The sequence below is a fragment of the Sinohyriopsis cumingii genome, chromosome 10 (assembly GCF_028554795.1).
Source record: "Sinohyriopsis cumingii isolate HCF-2022 chromosome 10, ASM2855479v2, whole genome shotgun sequence".
NCBI lineage: Eukaryota > Metazoa > Mollusca > Bivalvia > Unionida > Unionidae > Sinohyriopsis > Sinohyriopsis cumingii.
The window spans coordinates 77,536,155-77,554,657 of NC_142970.1; the positions used below are offsets into that span (position 1 = coordinate 77,536,155).

General features: G+C 36.0%; 1 protein-coding gene and 1 long non-coding RNA gene across 7 annotated transcripts in view; both read left to right on the top strand.

Annotated features, from left to right (window-relative positions):
* The window catches only part of LOC149790424 (voltage-dependent L-type calcium channel subunit beta-1-like), a 185,574-nt gene extending 167,448 nt beyond the window's left edge, over positions 1-18,126 (top strand). For 3 of the 5 annotated variants that reach the window (XM_089972479.1, XM_089972477.1, XM_089972480.1), the window contains 4 exons: positions 907-1,019; positions 1,761-1,912; positions 3,787-3,882; positions 7,447-18,126. In XM_089972479.1, coding sequence (XP_089828605.1) covers positions 907-1,019; positions 1,761-1,912; positions 3,787-3,882; positions 7,447-7,959 — 874 coding nt within the window. In that variant the 3' untranslated portion in view covers positions 7,960-18,126. The remainder of the gene's footprint in view (positions 1-906; positions 1,020-1,760; positions 1,913-3,786; positions 3,883-7,446) is intronic. The other 2 variants (XR_016423840.1, XM_089972478.1) reach the window with 2 other exon arrangements.
* Positions 1-18,503, top strand: part of LOC149790423 (uncharacterized) — a 460,980-nt gene that overhangs the window by 171,857 nt on the left and 270,620 nt on the right. The window lies entirely within an intron of this gene.

The window sequence follows — 18,503 nt, forward strand, 5'->3', positions numbered from 1 at the left end:
CCACTACTTGAACAGAAAGTCATATTGACATTGGGTTTTCACCAGAAGATTTCTTATGACAGTTCTACTTGAACAGAAAGTCATATTGACATTGGGTTTCCTCCAGAAGGTTTCTTATGACAGTTCTACTTGAACAGAAGTCATATTGACATTGGGTTTCCACCAGAGGGTTTCTTACGATGGTGTTGTTTTGAATGAAAATGGTACTGATCAGATGTCCAATATGGTCTCCATAGCAGCCATCTTAAAAAGCTTATTATTGCTATTCCTGAACGGAAAGTCACATCTTGAAAATATTGTTATATCTACTCCAAATGAGTGGCAATATCAACATGGGGTTTTCACCAATAGACTTCTTATGATACCTCATTGGTTTCTTATAAAAATGGTACCAGTCATTCATCCAATATGGCTGCCATGATGATTGTCTTAAAAATCTTGTTAAAACTCTCCTCTCTGACATGGGTCTTTCAGAGTCCTAAATGAAAATGGTGCCAGTCATACATCCAATATGGCTGTCTTGATGACAGTCTTAAATTTTTTGTTGTCACTACTGCCCCCAAATCGATGATCATTATGACATGGGGTTCACCAAAAGGCTTGATCCAAAAATAAAAAGGTGCTGAGCTGACATCCACTATGTGTGCCAGAGGGGCTGATTTTGAAAATTTTGTTATTGCTGAAGAATATCAGAGATTCATTCAATAATCAGTAGTTAAAATGAAGAAAATAGTCTTTTTTTAAATTCATGGAAATTCCAGTCACCTTGTAGAGTGTCAGACACTTTGAGGGACTCTTTTAGGAAGTGCTGTAATTTGGATTTGTCAGCTTTTGTTTCTTTTTAGTTTTCTTGGAAATGTATTTAATGATTTAATATTTCAAATACCTTTATTTTGTTTTATGCAGGATTATAATAACACGAGTAACCGCAGATATTTCTCTGGCCAAGCGGTCTCTTCTTAACAAGCCAACCAACCGGGCATTAATGGAGAGGGCTAACAGCCGTTCTTCGGGCTTGGGTGAGATACTTGCCTTATTGTCATCCCAGTATTAGCAGATTGTCAGACATAGATATTGCTTTTGACAACGATGGCAGCCTTGGTAACATTATCATTGTGTATCACATAATGGTTAAATTAGACGAGAGAAGTTGAAATTTAACAGATTTTAAAATTGTTTGTAGTAAATAGCACAAACAACACCGATAACGCCTTGGGTTTCAGACCAGCCTCTTTACTGACCAAACTACATATAGAGAAAAAATGTTTTTTGAGGTAAACATAATACATGTAGAGGAGTGTTAACATTCTGATATGTTGTAGTTTATTGATAGCTGTTAACTTGTTTGATGCTTGTGGTCTGTAATATGACATTTTGCTTGCTAGTGGATAAGATTCTAAATTGTATTTTCAGTTGATATGACCAAATATTTTTTGTGTCCTTCAGCACAGGGTAAAGATTATACATGATTACAAAATGTTAAATGAAGATACAGATGATATGTGACCAAAAAATGGTAAAACACAGTGACACCTGTTTTGTGCGGTAAAAATGAATGGCTTTGAATTCTTGCTCTTTTGATATATACCATAAAATTGTTATGAAATATTCAGTATAAATCAAAACATTTATATCAGAAATTGAATGGCTAGGGTGATCTCAGATCTGGCTATAGGTCAGCCATGTATTTGATGATCTAGGGTAATTTCATATCAACTATAGGTCAGCCCTCTATTTGATTAAAGAAGTTTTATTTACAGCAGAAGTCCAGGCTGAGATTGAAAGGATTTTTGAGCTGGCTCGATCCCTTCAACTGGTAGTCCTGGACTGTGACACTATCAATCACCCCTCTCAGTTGGCCAAGACATCACTAGCCCCTATTGTAGTTTATGTCAAGATAGCTTCCCCTAAGGTAAGTAAACTACTGTATACTTTGTAATCGGTGGGTGTGTTTTTGCTGCTAAGTTTTACCGATTTTTAAAAATTCCCTGAGACTGATGACCTCCAGGGAGAGACAAGCTGTATAGAGGGCCCACTTTTTATTGCCAGAAGGGTTAGTTTATTGTATGCTTATCTAATGTTTGTACCATGGTACAGATTGCTGGCAGAAAGGGGAGGTTTCATTGTATGCATATCTAATATTTGTACCCAATAAAGATTGTTGGCAGAAGGGTAGTTTATTGTATATATACACAATGTTTGTACCCTGATACAGATTGCTGGCAGAATGGTGGTTTATTGTATGCATACCTAACATTTATACCCAATAAAGATTGTTGGCAGAAGGTTGTTTATTGTATATATACACAATGTTTGTACCCTGATACAGATTGCTAACAGAAGGAGTGGTTTTCTTGTATGCGTACCTAATGTTTGTACCTTTGTACAGATTGTTGGTGAAAGGGTGGTTTATTGTATGCATACATAAAATGTTGGCAGAAGGATGGTTTATTGTATGCATACCAGATGTGTGTACCCTGATACAAATTGCTGGCAGAAATGTGGTTTTTTCATTGTATGCATACATAATGTTTGTACAAGATACAGATTGCTGGTAGAAGGGTGGTTTATTGTATTCATACCTAATGTTTGTAACCTGATAACGAATGTTGGCAGACGGAGTGGTTTATTGTATGTATACATAAAATGTTGGCAGAAGGATGGTTTATTGTATGCATACCCAATGTTTGTACCATGATACATATTGTTGGCAGAAGGATGGTTTATTGTATTCATACATAATGTTTGTACCATGATACATATTGTTGGCAGAAGGATGGTTTATTGTATTCATACATAATGTTTGCACCCTGATAAAGATTGTTGGCAGAAGGCATGGTTTATTGTATACATACCTAAAGTTTGTACCCTGATACAGACTGCTGGCAGAAGGGGTGGTTTATTGTATGCATACCAAATGTTTGTACCTTGATACAGATTGTTGCTAGAATGGGCACTTTCATTATATGCGTACCTAATGTTTGTACACTCATACAGAGATATCAACCATTCTGACTTTGGCAAAATCCATCCCAATTTAGGCCTAAAATGACACTATTAAATTTTCATGTCCGATAAGAGTTCTAAAAAGGTGATGTGCAATTTCAACACCACAGCAACTTAAACCTTGATAAATTTAAATCAGTGAAATGATTGCGGTTTCTATTAATTTGTAAAGTTTACTCATGTAGTGGTATTACAGAAATTTTAAAATATTTATAAATCAAAAATCATTTCATCCTAGTGTTCATATTGACATGAGAAAGTTTGATAAAGGTCATGAAAGTCAGCAAATAAGGATTTAATCTTGATAAAATACATGCTAATGAAATCAAAAATGTAGTTTGTATCTCTGTTGATAAACTAGGGTTTTCTTTCTAATCTGTACTCAGATTACTAGTGTTTTCCTTCTCATCTTTACCATGATATACTAGAGTTTTCTTTCTCATGAGTACAGTGATATGATAGAGTTTTCCTTTTCTGTACCCAGATATTTTAGAGTTTTCCTTCTCATCAGTACACCGATAGGATAGAGTATTCCTTTTCTATACCCTGATATTTTAGAGTTTTCCTTCTTAGCTGTACACTGATACGATAGAGTTTTCCTTATCTGCATTCTGATATACTAGAGTTTTTAGTCACCTCTGTACCCTGATATTTTAGAGTTTTCCTTCTCATCTGTACCATATGTTAGTCATCTGTTAGTTATCTATATTAGTCATCTGTATGACTGGAATCACTTTCATAAATGAATCATTTTAAAACCACTTTTTTTTTCTTCAACAGGTAATGCAGCGTTTAATCAAATCTCGAGGCAAATCACAGAGTCGTAACATGAATGTACAGATGGTTGCAGCAGACAAGCTGGCACAGTGTAGCCCGGTGAGTTAAAACAAGACTTCCAGGTGCACTAAATATGATCACACTTACACCATCGTTTGCATGGGCACATGTGTTTTTGACCTTCATGGTACTCGATGATCAAAACACACATTTTAAAACATTTATCATATATTCTCAGAAATTTTTTTTAGTATATGCTCATATTTGGTCATGTAAATTTGGAGTTTGTATTATTAAATGTTTTCCTTTCTCACCTGATCTCCATTCTCACCTGAGCTTATGATCATGCATCTGTTGTGTAATTTACATCCATGTATCAACTGTAGCTTGTTGTCACTCTGGAGGCCATATTTATGTTCCAGATATAAGCTCATATCATAAAGACCTCAAATTAATATTTTTCCTTCTCACCTGAATTCCAGATTATGTCTGTATATTTAACTCCTTTGGCCATGAGGCAGAAAATGCTACAACTTGGCTAACCTATAAGGGGTTAAGCAGAGTTAAAGAAAAATCTAAACATTTGTTAGAATATAGTTATACTGGTCAGAGACCAGAAGGGCATATGGGATGGTCTATTGTCCATCTGTCCATTAGGACACGTTTGTTGTTGCTACTTCTCCTAAACTACTTGAAGGATTGACATGGGGTTTTCACCAAAAGACTTCTTATGATGTCTAGTTGGTTTTGAATGAAAATGCTGCCAATCTAGTGTCTAATATGGCTGCCAATGTGGCCATCCTGAAAGTCTGGTCACAACACCTCCTGAATAGAGCCGTATCAACAGACTTTTTATGATATCTAATTACCTAAATGAAATTGGTGCCAATCTTGCATCCAGCATGGCCCCACAGTGGCCATCATGGAAATTATTGTCATTGCTCAAGATGGTTTCAAGATTAAGCAGTTTAAAAAGAAGAAAAGGTCTTATTTCAGATTTCCAGAAATTCTATATTGCCCATAGAGCAATAGACTCTTGAGGCAAGCTTGTGTTAACCTCGTAGCAGTTTTAATCTTTCTCCAATTGTCATTCATCGCTATGCTTACGGAAGCATCTGGAATTGTTACAAACCATGACACAATAACTAGGTCACAATGATTACATTTGTCAGATTACTTGTCTGATAGCTCTTGTTCATTTTGATAATTCACATATCTGACCATGAAGACACAAAATTAATGCCATGTGTAGATTTCTACACGTTGTGGAATTTTAATTTTATATTTCAGAAATGTTAATGATGATAAATTAAATCTGTTTGATTAATATATTCAATATAAATAGCACTTTTACATAGTTTTAGGAGGTTGGAATATTCCCATCAGCATATCCACGTGCTTTAACACCATGGTACCAAAATTTCCTCATATATACATGTATATAAAATCCTATAGGCACACCCCAAAAAATGTAACGGTATTTAACCCATTGTAATATAAAAACAATGCAGAGTTGAATTTGATCTAAAAATAACCATGTACCAATTTAAATGAAAAAACCTATGATAAGCCATAGAGGTAATTGATGTTGGTTTTTGGTGTTTTGTCTCAGCAGTAATTGAAGGTTATACACCATGGTAGCTGGCTTGGGCTGATTTAATGGTGGGAATCACAGACCTGCCAACCCTCACAATTTTGCAACAAGTCATATGGGAATAACCCTCAGAATATGGATTTATGAAATAAAAGTACAAATTGCAGAAATACGATTATTTGCAGTAAAGTCAGATCTTGGCTTGTCTGTTTGTCTGTTTTGGATCCAAGTTTCATATTAGATTAAGTGGAGTTGGCCAGGAAACCAGACTAACTTTACAGGAGTATCTTGGACACTTTAAACTGCATGTATTTTGTAATGTAAAACATCTGCATGATCATGCTGTTTAATCACTTAGTTTAAGTGGTGTTCAACAAATGATACATTTTCAGGACAAAAGGGACTAAAAACCTCTTAACAATTATTAATAGTACAAAAAATAAAAGGGAATATTCATATTCTTGGGCAGAAAAAAGGCAGGGATGGCAACAATTACGTTTAGTGGACATCTTCACATATTTGACCATGAAATTTGAATTTTTTTAAAAGATTGTGTCAGGTTGATAGATAGGAAGAAGCCATTGAGCTCTGTTGGGTTTGGAACTGCAGTTTGTGATTAAGGTTCAAGTAAACTTGACAACTCTTTTTATTTGAACCCCATGTTTACCATTGCTAAATCAGTCTTGAACCACACCTCTGAAGTTTTAAGTGCATGTTTTGCAGCTTGACAGTAGCAGTTCATGATATTTTGTCACACGTTACTGAAAACTGGTTTAACTTAAAAATTTGACTGCCTTACAGAGGTCTTGTTTGGGTTGGCAGGTCTGAAATCAAAGTTGCACCTTTTCAGTTACAAGACCAGTGCTTTAACCATTGAGCAATTGGCTTTTGATTTAGCATTGAGACATTTATGCTGTTCAGTGAAAAGCATTTCTCAATTAAAGTTAGAATATGCAATTTGATGTTTATTTTGTAAGCGTTTCTGTAGTTAAGTGTGTGGTGATCAATTTAAAGCAAGTTAGACTATGTCCAGTTGTGAGTTTCAGGAAACAAAGTTTCTCTTTTGTTTGCTATGTTACATGCCGAACTCCATATAGCCGTCAGATGTGGGATGGTATGGAATTATCTTCCTTGTTGATTAGCAATGTTCATTTCAAAAGTCGATAAAGTGGGACCCCAAAAATGGTCCCTACCTGGACAAAAGTGGATTCATTGGGAAATATATGGATCACAATTACCCTAATCTACTGTAAAAATTATTGCTGAAATTAATAATTTCATTACCCGAGTGCTTGTAATTATTATCAGCATTTTCCATTATAAGTCTTCCATATTGGGATTTGAATTTCTTGTGCTCATTTAACAATTCCTCTCTAGAATTTTTGTTTGGACATTGTGAGTCTACATTTGTCTTCCCTGTACACTACTATGGAAAAAAATACAGCAGTGTTTCTTTACATTTTCTATCATTGTTAGTGAAGCAAAAGCTCTTGCTGCCCAGACTAATCAAAATCAGCAAGACAGTTTTGTCAGCCAATCAAAATCAGCAAGACAGTTTTGTCAGCCAATCAAGATCAGTAAGACAGTTTTGTCAGCCAATCAAGATCTGTAAGACAGTTTTGTCAGCCAATCAGGATCTGTAAGACAGTTTTGTCAGCCAATCAGGATCTGTAAGACAGTTATGTCAGCCAATGAAATTGATAACCTCTTCTTTGGTAGTGAGCCCACTCTGTCCAGGAAGCTAAGTATGCACTCAGTTCAGTATAAAATCAACCATTGTGTTCCTTTATCTTTATTTTCTTGGGTCTTTTTTTTATATGCATTTTATGGGCACCATGAAGGGAACTTTCTTGTACCAAGGATGACAAATAGGGGTAACTGGCACAAAGGTACAGCCAAGTCTGAAGCCTGCTTTAGCTAATCAGATAGTCAGATTTTTAACATTTTCTCATAATGGGGGTAAAGTTTTACATAAGAAAAATACATGGTCAGACAGTGATGAATATTTCAGTGTGATAAATTATTGAACACAAATTTATCTAATACTAAAACTTGTTTTTACCTTTTAGGATTTTTTTGATGTGATTCTGGATGAAAATCAGTTAGAAGATGCTTGTGAACATCTGGGTGAATTCATGGAGGCATATTGGAGAGCAACCCATCCCCCTAGTATGAGCCCTCAGTCACCACGCTCTCCACATGACCTGTCCTCTCCAACACCACTTGCTCGGCATAATACTCTTGGACCCACACACCACAGCCACAGTTTAGAAAAGGATAGCCATGAGCCTTTGGACAGACATTCTCGTGGACAAAGTGAATATATTCATAAGTCACATGAGCGTCACATGCATGACCACGATACAGATAGTTCATATGATCATTCACAACACCGGGACTTGAGAGGGTCTCAAGACTACAAACCTAATATAGATGTTCATAAAGCAAAAAATATAGAAGGTGGTATTAGGGACTCCAGAAGGGAGCGAGGAGATAGAAGTTACAGAAATGAATCTAAGGAGAGGGTTCATGCATCTCCGCGGAGTACACGACTACAGCCACAAAGCAGTATAGACATCTAGTTACTTGCTTAAATAGGTTTTGCTCTTTGATTTTCCATATTCTGCAGCCATGGTCATTCTCTACAGTCAAGGTTGTTGCCATGGTTACAGAGGTGTGGTCAGGACGGCCTCACTGGCAAATAATTTCAGGATGTGTGTGAGATATGGATCTCCTTAAGATGAGTCGTCACCCTCTTCTAAGAAAACAATTTTGAATTATGTGCAGAGCTTTTAAAGATGGCCATATGTTGAAACTTTGTTGTAATGGCAACCATCAGTAAGTTTTCTTTACATGACTGATTTCAGTTTTTAGTCACCTTGTATCCAGCAAGGTGATTGTGAAAATGCACCAGTTTGGTATCTCCTTTAAATTAGAGCCATTAAATTATGTCACATTTTGTGTGTATTAGTGTTTCAAACAGTACGATTCAAAACTTTGCAAATATCCCATTTTATATTCATAATAAATCTACTGATGTATTTATGCACATGGTTGCACTTGTTTACTCACTTGTGCAATATATGTTAAATGAAATATCTGCTACCATGAGCTGTATTATATTATGGAGAGTACTGTTTTTCTGTTTGATAAAATTTCTCTCTCTTCCTTGCATCAGTTAAACACTTGTTTTGGGGATTTCATTTTCATCAAGAGAAGCCTTTATACCCAGACAAAGACGGGCCCCAAGTGGCCGAGTGGTCTAAAGAGCTCACCATTATGGATCACTGCCATCTCACCTCTGTCTGCATGGGTTTGAATCTCAGGATTGGCTAACATGGGCATGTGAGAAAGCCTGCCAGTAGCATCTCTTGAGTCGGTGGTTCTTCCTGGGGTTTTCTAGGGTTCTTCCTCCACCAGTTATACTGGCCGCCATGTATAGTCTATCTTGTGCTGAAAAATGGTGTTAAACCCTACACCAACAATAACAACCCAGACAAAGTGAATATTTTATGCCAGTCAAGGATGTTTTAGCAGAACCGAACATGGCAATTTGTCCCACTGTTTGGAAAAGTATGATTTTGTTTCTACTGTTTGGACAAGTATAATTTGGCATCCTCGCCGATTTGTCAGATAAATGTAGTATTTTCATTGACCTTGGACATATGCAAATTATTCTTGTCAGTGGAAATATTTATTCTGCACACGTTTTGCTGAGGGCAACGTTTGCCTCCCTCCCCCCCATTTTGGCAAGCTGTTCATACCACCAAAACTGTACAGGTTCAAGAATTAAACATGCAGACTTTTCATTCATTAAAATTTCACATGGCAATTTACCGATATTGAATTATTTAACTTGGATCTTGTCCAATGACTGCTTTTTCAGTCTGTATTCATTTCTTAAGGTTGTCATGTCCCTCTTCACTGCCTGTCTACATGTATGCATGGATGCGAGAATTTCTGTTGTTTCTCACTATATCCTCACAGTCCTAATGTTACACATAGCCAGTGGGAATTGATTAAGAGAGCCAGAGAAACAGACTGGTGGAACATAACTTGGCATAACTTTCTGATGCAGATATAATTATCATCTCCCCTGTGAATGGTGAGGCATTAAGATTTTGGGAGTCGTATATGTTATACACCAGTTGCTGTGTTAGGCTAAACTTTGTATAGAACTACAGTAGACTCTTGGTATAACTGCTAAATATGGCACAGTATTACCTTCAATAGCCTCTTAGAAATAATGGCTAAATTTGGTTCAATCCTGCTTCGATATTTCCTAAGTATAACGGCTATATTTGGTACAGCAGGTAGCAAGATTTGAGTAGTCATGTGACCTGCAATGTGGTGTTGTCAAATTCCAATGTTTGGATAGGCAAATGTCCTTGACCCCAAACCCCAACATAAATGTCCAAATATCAAAAATGGGATGGGAAGAGTCAGAGGAAGCTTGGATTTGATTAGAGGAAACTGAGTAATCCCAATTTGACTGCTATCACTGTCACCAACTTAATCCACACACATTTAACAACTTTGGTTCAGTTATAAAGTAGATTATTTCGGCATGACATAAAATGTTTAATTTTAGTGGCTTGGTTCAAGTGAAAGCCTTCAACTTCATCATTGCTTATAAAGTCACATGATTTATGGCGGTCCATAAATAGAAAGGGGCAGATTCCAAAACCAAGCCCATCCCACTGCAAGCAGATATGTGATTATTTATTTATTTTGAACAAGAAATAAAAGTTTGGGTTAACATCTGTGAAGTAGAGATGTGGGTGCTTTTTCTTCGTACACCAGCAATTAGTTGCACACAACAGCAATGGAAGGATCGTCAGCTTATCTCTTCGATGGCTTCAGGAATTGTTTTCGTATTAACTACGCTATGAAATGGACTTTTCTAGGCTGCAGCAGCAATCCAATACAGTGTTTTGGTAATTTGAAAACCTTGGAAACTTGAGCCCTAAATGTAGTCAGTCTATTATGACAGATTAGGAAATTATAATTATACCATATGTGTATACCACCATTACCCATGTCCATCGAAGAGACAAGCTTATTCTTCATCTGTTGCTATTTTGCTGTTGTCAATCACTGATCACAGTTGGTATAGATATGGGATTGCATGAAAACATAAGCGACTTTGATGTCGAGAAAGTTGGTTTTCAAGACTTGAAGAACATTTTACAGCTGTTGAAACACAAATATCAACAGTCTTATTTTCCTCCAGTACTGGGACAAACTTTTTACTGATAAAAACAGCATATATCAGTGTAATGGAATCTCTGTCACAAGTTCCCACCATGAAAAGAATGAACAAAGTTTGTTAGTATTTGTGTAGCAGTGTACAGATTCTTGTTTGATGATTCCTGACACAGAGCATTATGTTCTGATGCACTGGGTCCATCAGCATTTTGACACATTTTATTTCTACTGAAATGCACTCTGTCATCTGCATTTACAAAACACTGTGGATGGCTTACACATGGGGTAAGGAAGAACACTATTGATTTCATGGAAAAAAGGTTAAAGGTCATGGTCACTGTGACTGGAAGAAAAATGGTTTTCAAACAATATTGAGATCAATCATCTACAATTATCGGACATTTTTGGATGGCTTGCACTTGGGATAAGGACGAATACTGTCAGTTTAGGGTTAAAAAGTCAAGGACAGAGTCACAGATTGAAAAAGGAAAAATTGTTATGCACAAAATGTTTTCTATCACTTATCTGGACCAAACATTATGGATGACTTGAATTTGGGGTAAGGAACAAGACTGTTGAGTTTGGGGTAAAATATTTTGAAGATAAAGTCATTGTGACTGAAAGAAGAAAAATGTTTTTTGAATAATAACATTATTTCTACACAGACCTGGACCAAACTTTATGGATGGCTTGCACTTGGGGTAAAGAAGAAGCCTATCCATTTTTGGGTTCAAATATCAAGGTCACAGCCTATAAGAAGAAAAATGGTCTCTGCACAAAAATTGCAGTTATCTGTATAAAGAACTATTAAAAATGTGACAGGCATATAATGTACCATTCATGGTATTATTATTCCCAGTTATACAATTTATAAATCAGCTTTGCTGTATTCTGTATAAACTTGAATACATTATTACTCTGTGCCTGAAGTTTGTACCCAGATATGTTGGGATGGGATTTCTGTCTTGACTACTTATCTGAAGTTTGTACCCAGATGTGCTGGGACCACATCTTGACTACTTGCCTGAAGTTTATACTCAGATTTGCTGGGATTTCTATCTTAACTACTTGCCTGAAGTTTGTACCCAGATACACTGGGATTCCTGTCTTGACTACTCACCAGAAGTTTGTACCCAGATATGCTGGAATTTCTGTCCTGACTAATTTAGCACATGGTGGCACTGTTTTAGCACTGCTAGCAGATGAGACCTAGCCACGTTCCAGTATTAAAAACAAGAATCCTGTTCCGGACATTATTGATATTATTGATATGCTTTTGTTTGGGTATTATAGACACCATATTTTCTCATAAAGCACAAATAATTTAAACTGTCATCACTTACTTCTTGACCTTAAAAAAATCAACTTCATGAATGTAATAATTTCATTGTAATTGTAAATGTTTATTGAAGATGTGGATTCACCCAAGACATAATCAGAAAATATAGGTGGAAATTTTCTGTTATTATATAAACTGCGTTTGTTAAAAGCTGGACAATTATTACAGTGTTAAGCATTTTTTTGTTATTTTGCAAAAATATTCACCAATGTTTTATTTTGCAATTATTGTAACTTTATGTTGGATAATATTTTAGTACCATTTCAAAAAAAAAGAATTGTCACAGTATTTTTATTCTCATGTAGTGTTAAATTCTTGAAATAATGTCATTATTTGTTAAAAACTTTAATTTATTAATGGTGTGCAACTGTTTTTGGGGTGGGGGTGAGGGCAAAATGATTCACCAATTTATTTTATTCTCAGCTTTGTTAATTTGATGATGTCACCGTATTAATGTTACTTTGTTACAGGGAAAATGAATTAGTTATCACCGTCCTTGTAGTGCTAAATATCTTTTGAAACTAAAAGTTTTAGATTTATATTTTCTATAGTGATCAACTTTTATTTTCTGCTGACAATTGACAGCTTTCAAAACAGCTGTGTAGGTTTGCTTTGAAAATTAAAAATAATTTGTTCTGGATATAATATCACTAAATGGCTTCCACTGCAAATATTCCTTCCAGAAACAGAAGGGACATTGAAATTCAAGTTGATCTCTAGATAGGATTTGATGCTTGAAGATGCAGCTACTTATATGTTAGGTTTCATCACACAAAATTTAACATGGACTACCAAAAGAAAGTGATTTTCAAGTGTTTTGTTGTAATGTTGAAGAATTTCTAATTGTATATTATTATTGTACAATTAATTTTTATCGATCAGTTTGCGTTTATATTGGTTCTATAGTGTACCAAATCATTTCTCAGTTGGTTTATTATTGGTATTTTTTTCATGATCATTGATTGATTGTAAACAACATATTCTTCCCCTTGATTATTTGTGCAGTTACATTTGCTTCCTTTTCCACACCTTTAACATAATCAAAATGTTATTGCAAATGCATAGCATTAGTTTAAGTTACACACATCAAACACTTCACAGATTTACTTAGTTTTGTCACAAGTTAATTGTTATATTATGCATGCCCTAGTTCATGTTAAATATGAGGCTACCAGAACTTCTGATAAATGGAGATCCTTGGCACAAATTCTGCTATTATGAATACTTATTTTAATGAGTAATTTTACCTGAAGTTTAATTTTCTGTGGTTAATCCACTTTACAAGACTCCACATCTTTTACAGAAATATTCTGACCAATCAAAAAGCTGAATGTATTAATCCCCCCCCCCCCACATTTCCAAGTCACTTGTAACATTTATTACTGGAAATGTTGAGTGAAGCTTTATGATGGAACATGGAGGGGCAGAACAAGACATTATTAGATGTCACCGCTCATCCTTCCTGATAATGCATACCTTATTCCGAGGGAGATATTTTTTTGTTGTAAGAAAGTTAAATGCAATGAATGAAATTTATGGATGAAACATTTTATCAACTGCATTAAATGAGAAAAATACAAGCAATACAAATTGTAAGAGGCTGAAATTGAGATACTTTTATAATAACCTGTATTATTTATACCTTATTTTTAATAATTTTCTATACCTTGTTATTTTTTTATAAAAATTGGTATTATCAATACCTTATTTTTTCCCCTGTAATCCTTTGGAAAAGGATGTTTGTTTTATTTGTGTACTTTCACTGAATGTTGTGAAAATAAGAGCTTTGAAAAAATCCCCTTCACATGCTGATTCTTAACAATCATATTAGAGCCAGTAAATGAACCAAGATGTATTACAGGGCTAGTAAATGCTCCATGATACATTACAAGGCTAGTAAAATGCTCCATGATAAATTACAAGGCTAGTAAAATGTTCCATGATACATTACAGGGCTAGTAAATGTTCCATGATACATTACAAGGCTAGTAAAATGCTCCATGATACATTACAAGGCTAGTAAAATGTTACATTACAGGGCTAGTAAATGCTCCATGATACATTACAAGGCTAGGAAATGCTCAGTGATGTATTACAGGGCTAGTAAATGCTCCGTGATACATTGCAAGGCTAGGAAATGCTCCATGATGCATTACGTGCTAGGAAATGGCTCCATGATGTATTACTGGGCTAGTAAATGCTCCATGATACATTACAAGGCTAGTAAAATGCTCCATGATACATTATAAGGCTAGGAAATGCTCCATGATACATTGCAAGGCTAGTAAAATGCTCCATGATACATTACAGGGCTAGTAAATGCTCCATGATACATTACAAGGCTAGTAAATGCTCCATGATGCATTAAGGGCTAGTAAATGGGTCCATGATGTATTGCAGGACTAGTAAATGCTCCCTGGTTCATTAAGGGCTGGTAAATGATCCAAGATGCATTACAGGGCTAGTAAATGCTCCATGAAGCATTACAGGGCTAGTAAATGCTCCATGATGCATTACAGGGCTAGTAAATGCTCCATGAAGCATTACAGGGCTAGTAAATGCTCCATGATGCATTACAGGGCTAGGAAATGCTCCATGGTGTATTACAGGGCTAGTAAATACTCCATGATGCATTACAGGGCTAGTAAATGTTCCATGATGCATTACAGGGCTAGTAAATGCTCCATGATGCATTACAGGGCTAATAAATACTCCACGATGCATTACAGGGCTAGTAAATGCTCCATGATGCATTACAAGGCTAGTAAATACTCCATGATGCATTACAGGGCTAGTAAATGCTCCATGTTGCATTACAGGGCTAGTAAATGCTTCATGTTGCATTACAGGGCTAGTAAATGCTCCATGATGCATTACAGGGCTAGTAAATGCTCCATGATGCATTACAGGGCTAGTAAATGCTCTATGATGCATTACAGGGCTAGTAAATACTCCATGATGCATTACAGGGCTAGTAAATGCTCCATGATGCATTACAAGGCTAGTAAATACTCCACGATGCATTACAGGGCTAGTAAATGCTCCATGATGCATTACATGGCTAGTAAATACTCCATGTTGCATTACAGGACTAGTAAATGCTCCATGTTGCATTACAGGGCTAGTAAATACTCCATGTTGCATTACAGGGCTAGTAAATGCTTCATGTTGCATTACAGGGCTAGTAAATGCTCCATGATGCATTACAGGGCTAGTAAATACTCCATGTTGCATTACAGGGCTAGTAAATACTCCATGTTGCATTACAGGGCTAGTAAATACTCCATGAATCATTACAGGGCTAGTAAATACTCCATGATGTATTACAGGTCTACTATATACTCCATGATGCATTACAGGTTTACTAAATGACAGATCTGATTTTATAATTACAGAGAACTGATTTTATAATGAAATGGACTTGACTAATACAAAGCATACAAATCAAGAAACATATGATCAGTGTGAAGGGGTCCTCAGCTATGCATTTAGCATACAAATCAAGAAACATGGTCAGTGTGAAGGGGTCCTCAGCTAGGCATCTAGCGTACAAATCAAGAAACATGATCAGTGTGAATGTGTCCTTAGCTAAGTATTTAGCATACAAACCAAGAAATATAGTGCCAAGTGATCGTCAGCTAGGCATTTAGCATGTAAATCAAGAAACATATAATCAGTGTGAAGCGGTCCTCAGATAAGTATTTAGCATACAAATGAAGAAACATAGTGCCAAGTGGTCCTCAGCTAGGCGTTTATTGTACAAATCAAGAAACAAAGTCAGTGCCAAGGGGTTCTAAGCTAGGTATTTGACATACAAATTGAGAAATATGTGGTCAGTGCCAAGAGGTCCTCAGCTAGGCATTTAGCATGTAAATCAAGAAACATATAATCAGTGTGAAGCGGTCCTCAGATAAGTATTTAGCATACAAATGAAGAAACATAGTGCCAAGTGGTCCTCAGCTAGGTGTTTAGTGTACAAATCAAGAAACAAAGTCAGTGCCAAGGGGTTCTAAGCTAGGTATTTGACATACAAATTGAGAAATATGTGGTCAGTGCCAAGAGGTCCTCAGCTAGGTATTTAGCATACAAGTCAAGAAACATGGTCAGTGCCAAGAGGTCCTCAGCTAGGTATTTAGCACACAAGTCAAGAAACATGGTCAGTGCCAAGAGGTCCTCAGCTAGGTATTTAGCACACAAGTCAAGAAACATGGTCAGTGTGAAGGGGTCCTCAGCTAGGTATTTAGCACACAAGTCAAGAAACATGGTCAGTGCCAAGAGGTCCTCAGCTAGGTATTTAGCACACAAGTCAAGAAACATGGTTAGTGTGAAAGGGTACTCCGCTAGGTATTTGTTTCCTTTGCAAGGTCACATGCATTTACATGAAATGTTTTGAATAATGCTTTGAGATATAAAATATATTAAAAGTGTCTGTGTTAAACTTAAAACGATCAAGTGGATTGTACTCATTTGTTGTAGTTTTTCATTCTGAAGACAAATAATTTCACATTGTTACTGGTTTTCATTGATATGGGTCATTGGAGATGTTATAAACTCAAGCTAGATTAATATATTTTGCATGCTAAGCTTTGTCAGAATTTAGTATTCAATCTTTGAAGCATCTTTATATTGATACTGTTTCCGCTAATTCTTGAGCATGAAGCACTCCTCTCATAAGGGAGGTAATTTTTGATTATGCTAGAGCTACTTCCTTTTCTTTGTAACAGCTTGCACATACTATTGGTTAGCTCCATTCTTAATAATACCTCATCACTGTGAAGAAACACTTCCCTTTTATATGTTTTATAAACAAATTTTTACTTTTTACAAGTTTTATTAAACAAACTCCTGCTTTTACAACTTTTATTAAACAAACATTCACTTTTTCAAGCTTTATTAAAATCTGTTAAGGAAAAAGTGTTTTAGTCTAACTACTGATGTACCATAAATTATTGTGATTAGAGGCAGTGGCGCAGTGATTAATGTGTCAGACTGGGTTCAATTGTTGCCATGTTGTGATTAATGTGTCAGACTGGGTTCAATTGTTGCCATGTTGTTGTGATTAATGTGTCAGACTGGGTTCAATTGTTGCGATTATTGCCATGTTGTGTCCATGGACAGGGCTCTGGACTCCAGATGTCTAGGTATTAATTAGCCTTCTCATGTTGCTGTACCATAAAACAATAAACCAACATATATTGTTACTATGATAAAGAAATTAAAACAATTCACACAAACTGACAAATATGTGTACAGAACAAGATTAAGGTACCTTATAAAAAATTACAGGGCATATAACTGCTGCGACTTAGAGCTTGTTTTACCTTTTTCTTCATTGCATTGTATGTAGATTTGTAGGGCAAGAGGATCACAACATTACCTTTTTGTTGGCTCAAACCCTACACTGTTGGATTCAAAATCAAATGCTTTAGCTCTCAGTTACCACTACTTGCTTTCATGAAGGAAAATATCATTAACTGATTGATTAGTCTTGATGGCAAGGCATTTGACCTGTGATCAGAAGAATACTGGTTCGATCCCTACATTGGATAAGGTACTTTGGTGCATCCAAATGGGCAACGCATTTTACTTGATTTTGTATTGTAATCTTTGAAGTGTTGCTGTACTGTAAAACAATAGACTGAACCAAGCCAAGACATGATAGGTTGTATTGTGGCAAGAAAGATATTCTTTCACAGCGAGACACACCATGGTGGATGGCCTATTCCAGAGAGATGCACCACGATCTGGCCCTTGGATAACACACCATGGTCTGGCTAGGCTTCAGATGTTTATGCCTTCTGGTTAGGATTTTGCATGTTAACCATTGAGTCACTGTGGTTTCTGATCATGTCACCTCAGTTATACGAGTTTTCACAAGTTGATGATGAAGAAAACCTATCTTTCTGTCTCTTGTCATACTAGCTTTCAATGAATATCATCAGGTTTGGAATTACTCTGTTCTCTCCCATCCACAAACAAATCTACTGAAAATGTCAGTTGAAGCTTGTTTACAGTGACGAGGTAAGATTATTGGTTGTCAGGCTGCATTTTGCTCCTCCCTCAGCCAATAAGCTTTGTTTTATATGGAGAGAGTAAGAACCCATTATTATAATGTTATTTGCACATGCCTTTCTATTATTTATGTTTTGAGAATTACTCAGAATTTGTTGGACTTGTATATAATAAAGTTTTTATCATATAACCTTCATGGTCTTTTCTCGTCTTTACATACCTCATAATGATGAACATGGTCAGGCATCTGTTTTACATACATCATAATGATGAACATGGTCAGGCATCTGTTTTACATACACCACAATGATGAACATGGTCAGGTGTTTGTTTTACATACACCACAATGATGAACATGATCAGGCATCTGTTTTACATACACCACAATGATGAACATGGTCAGGCATCTGTTTTACATACACCACAATGATGAAGATGGTCAGGTGTCTGTTTTACATATACCACAAAGATGAACATGGTCAGGTGTCTGTTTTAGATACAACACAATGATGAACATGGTCAGGCATCTGTTTTACATACACCACAATGATGAACATGGTCAGGCAT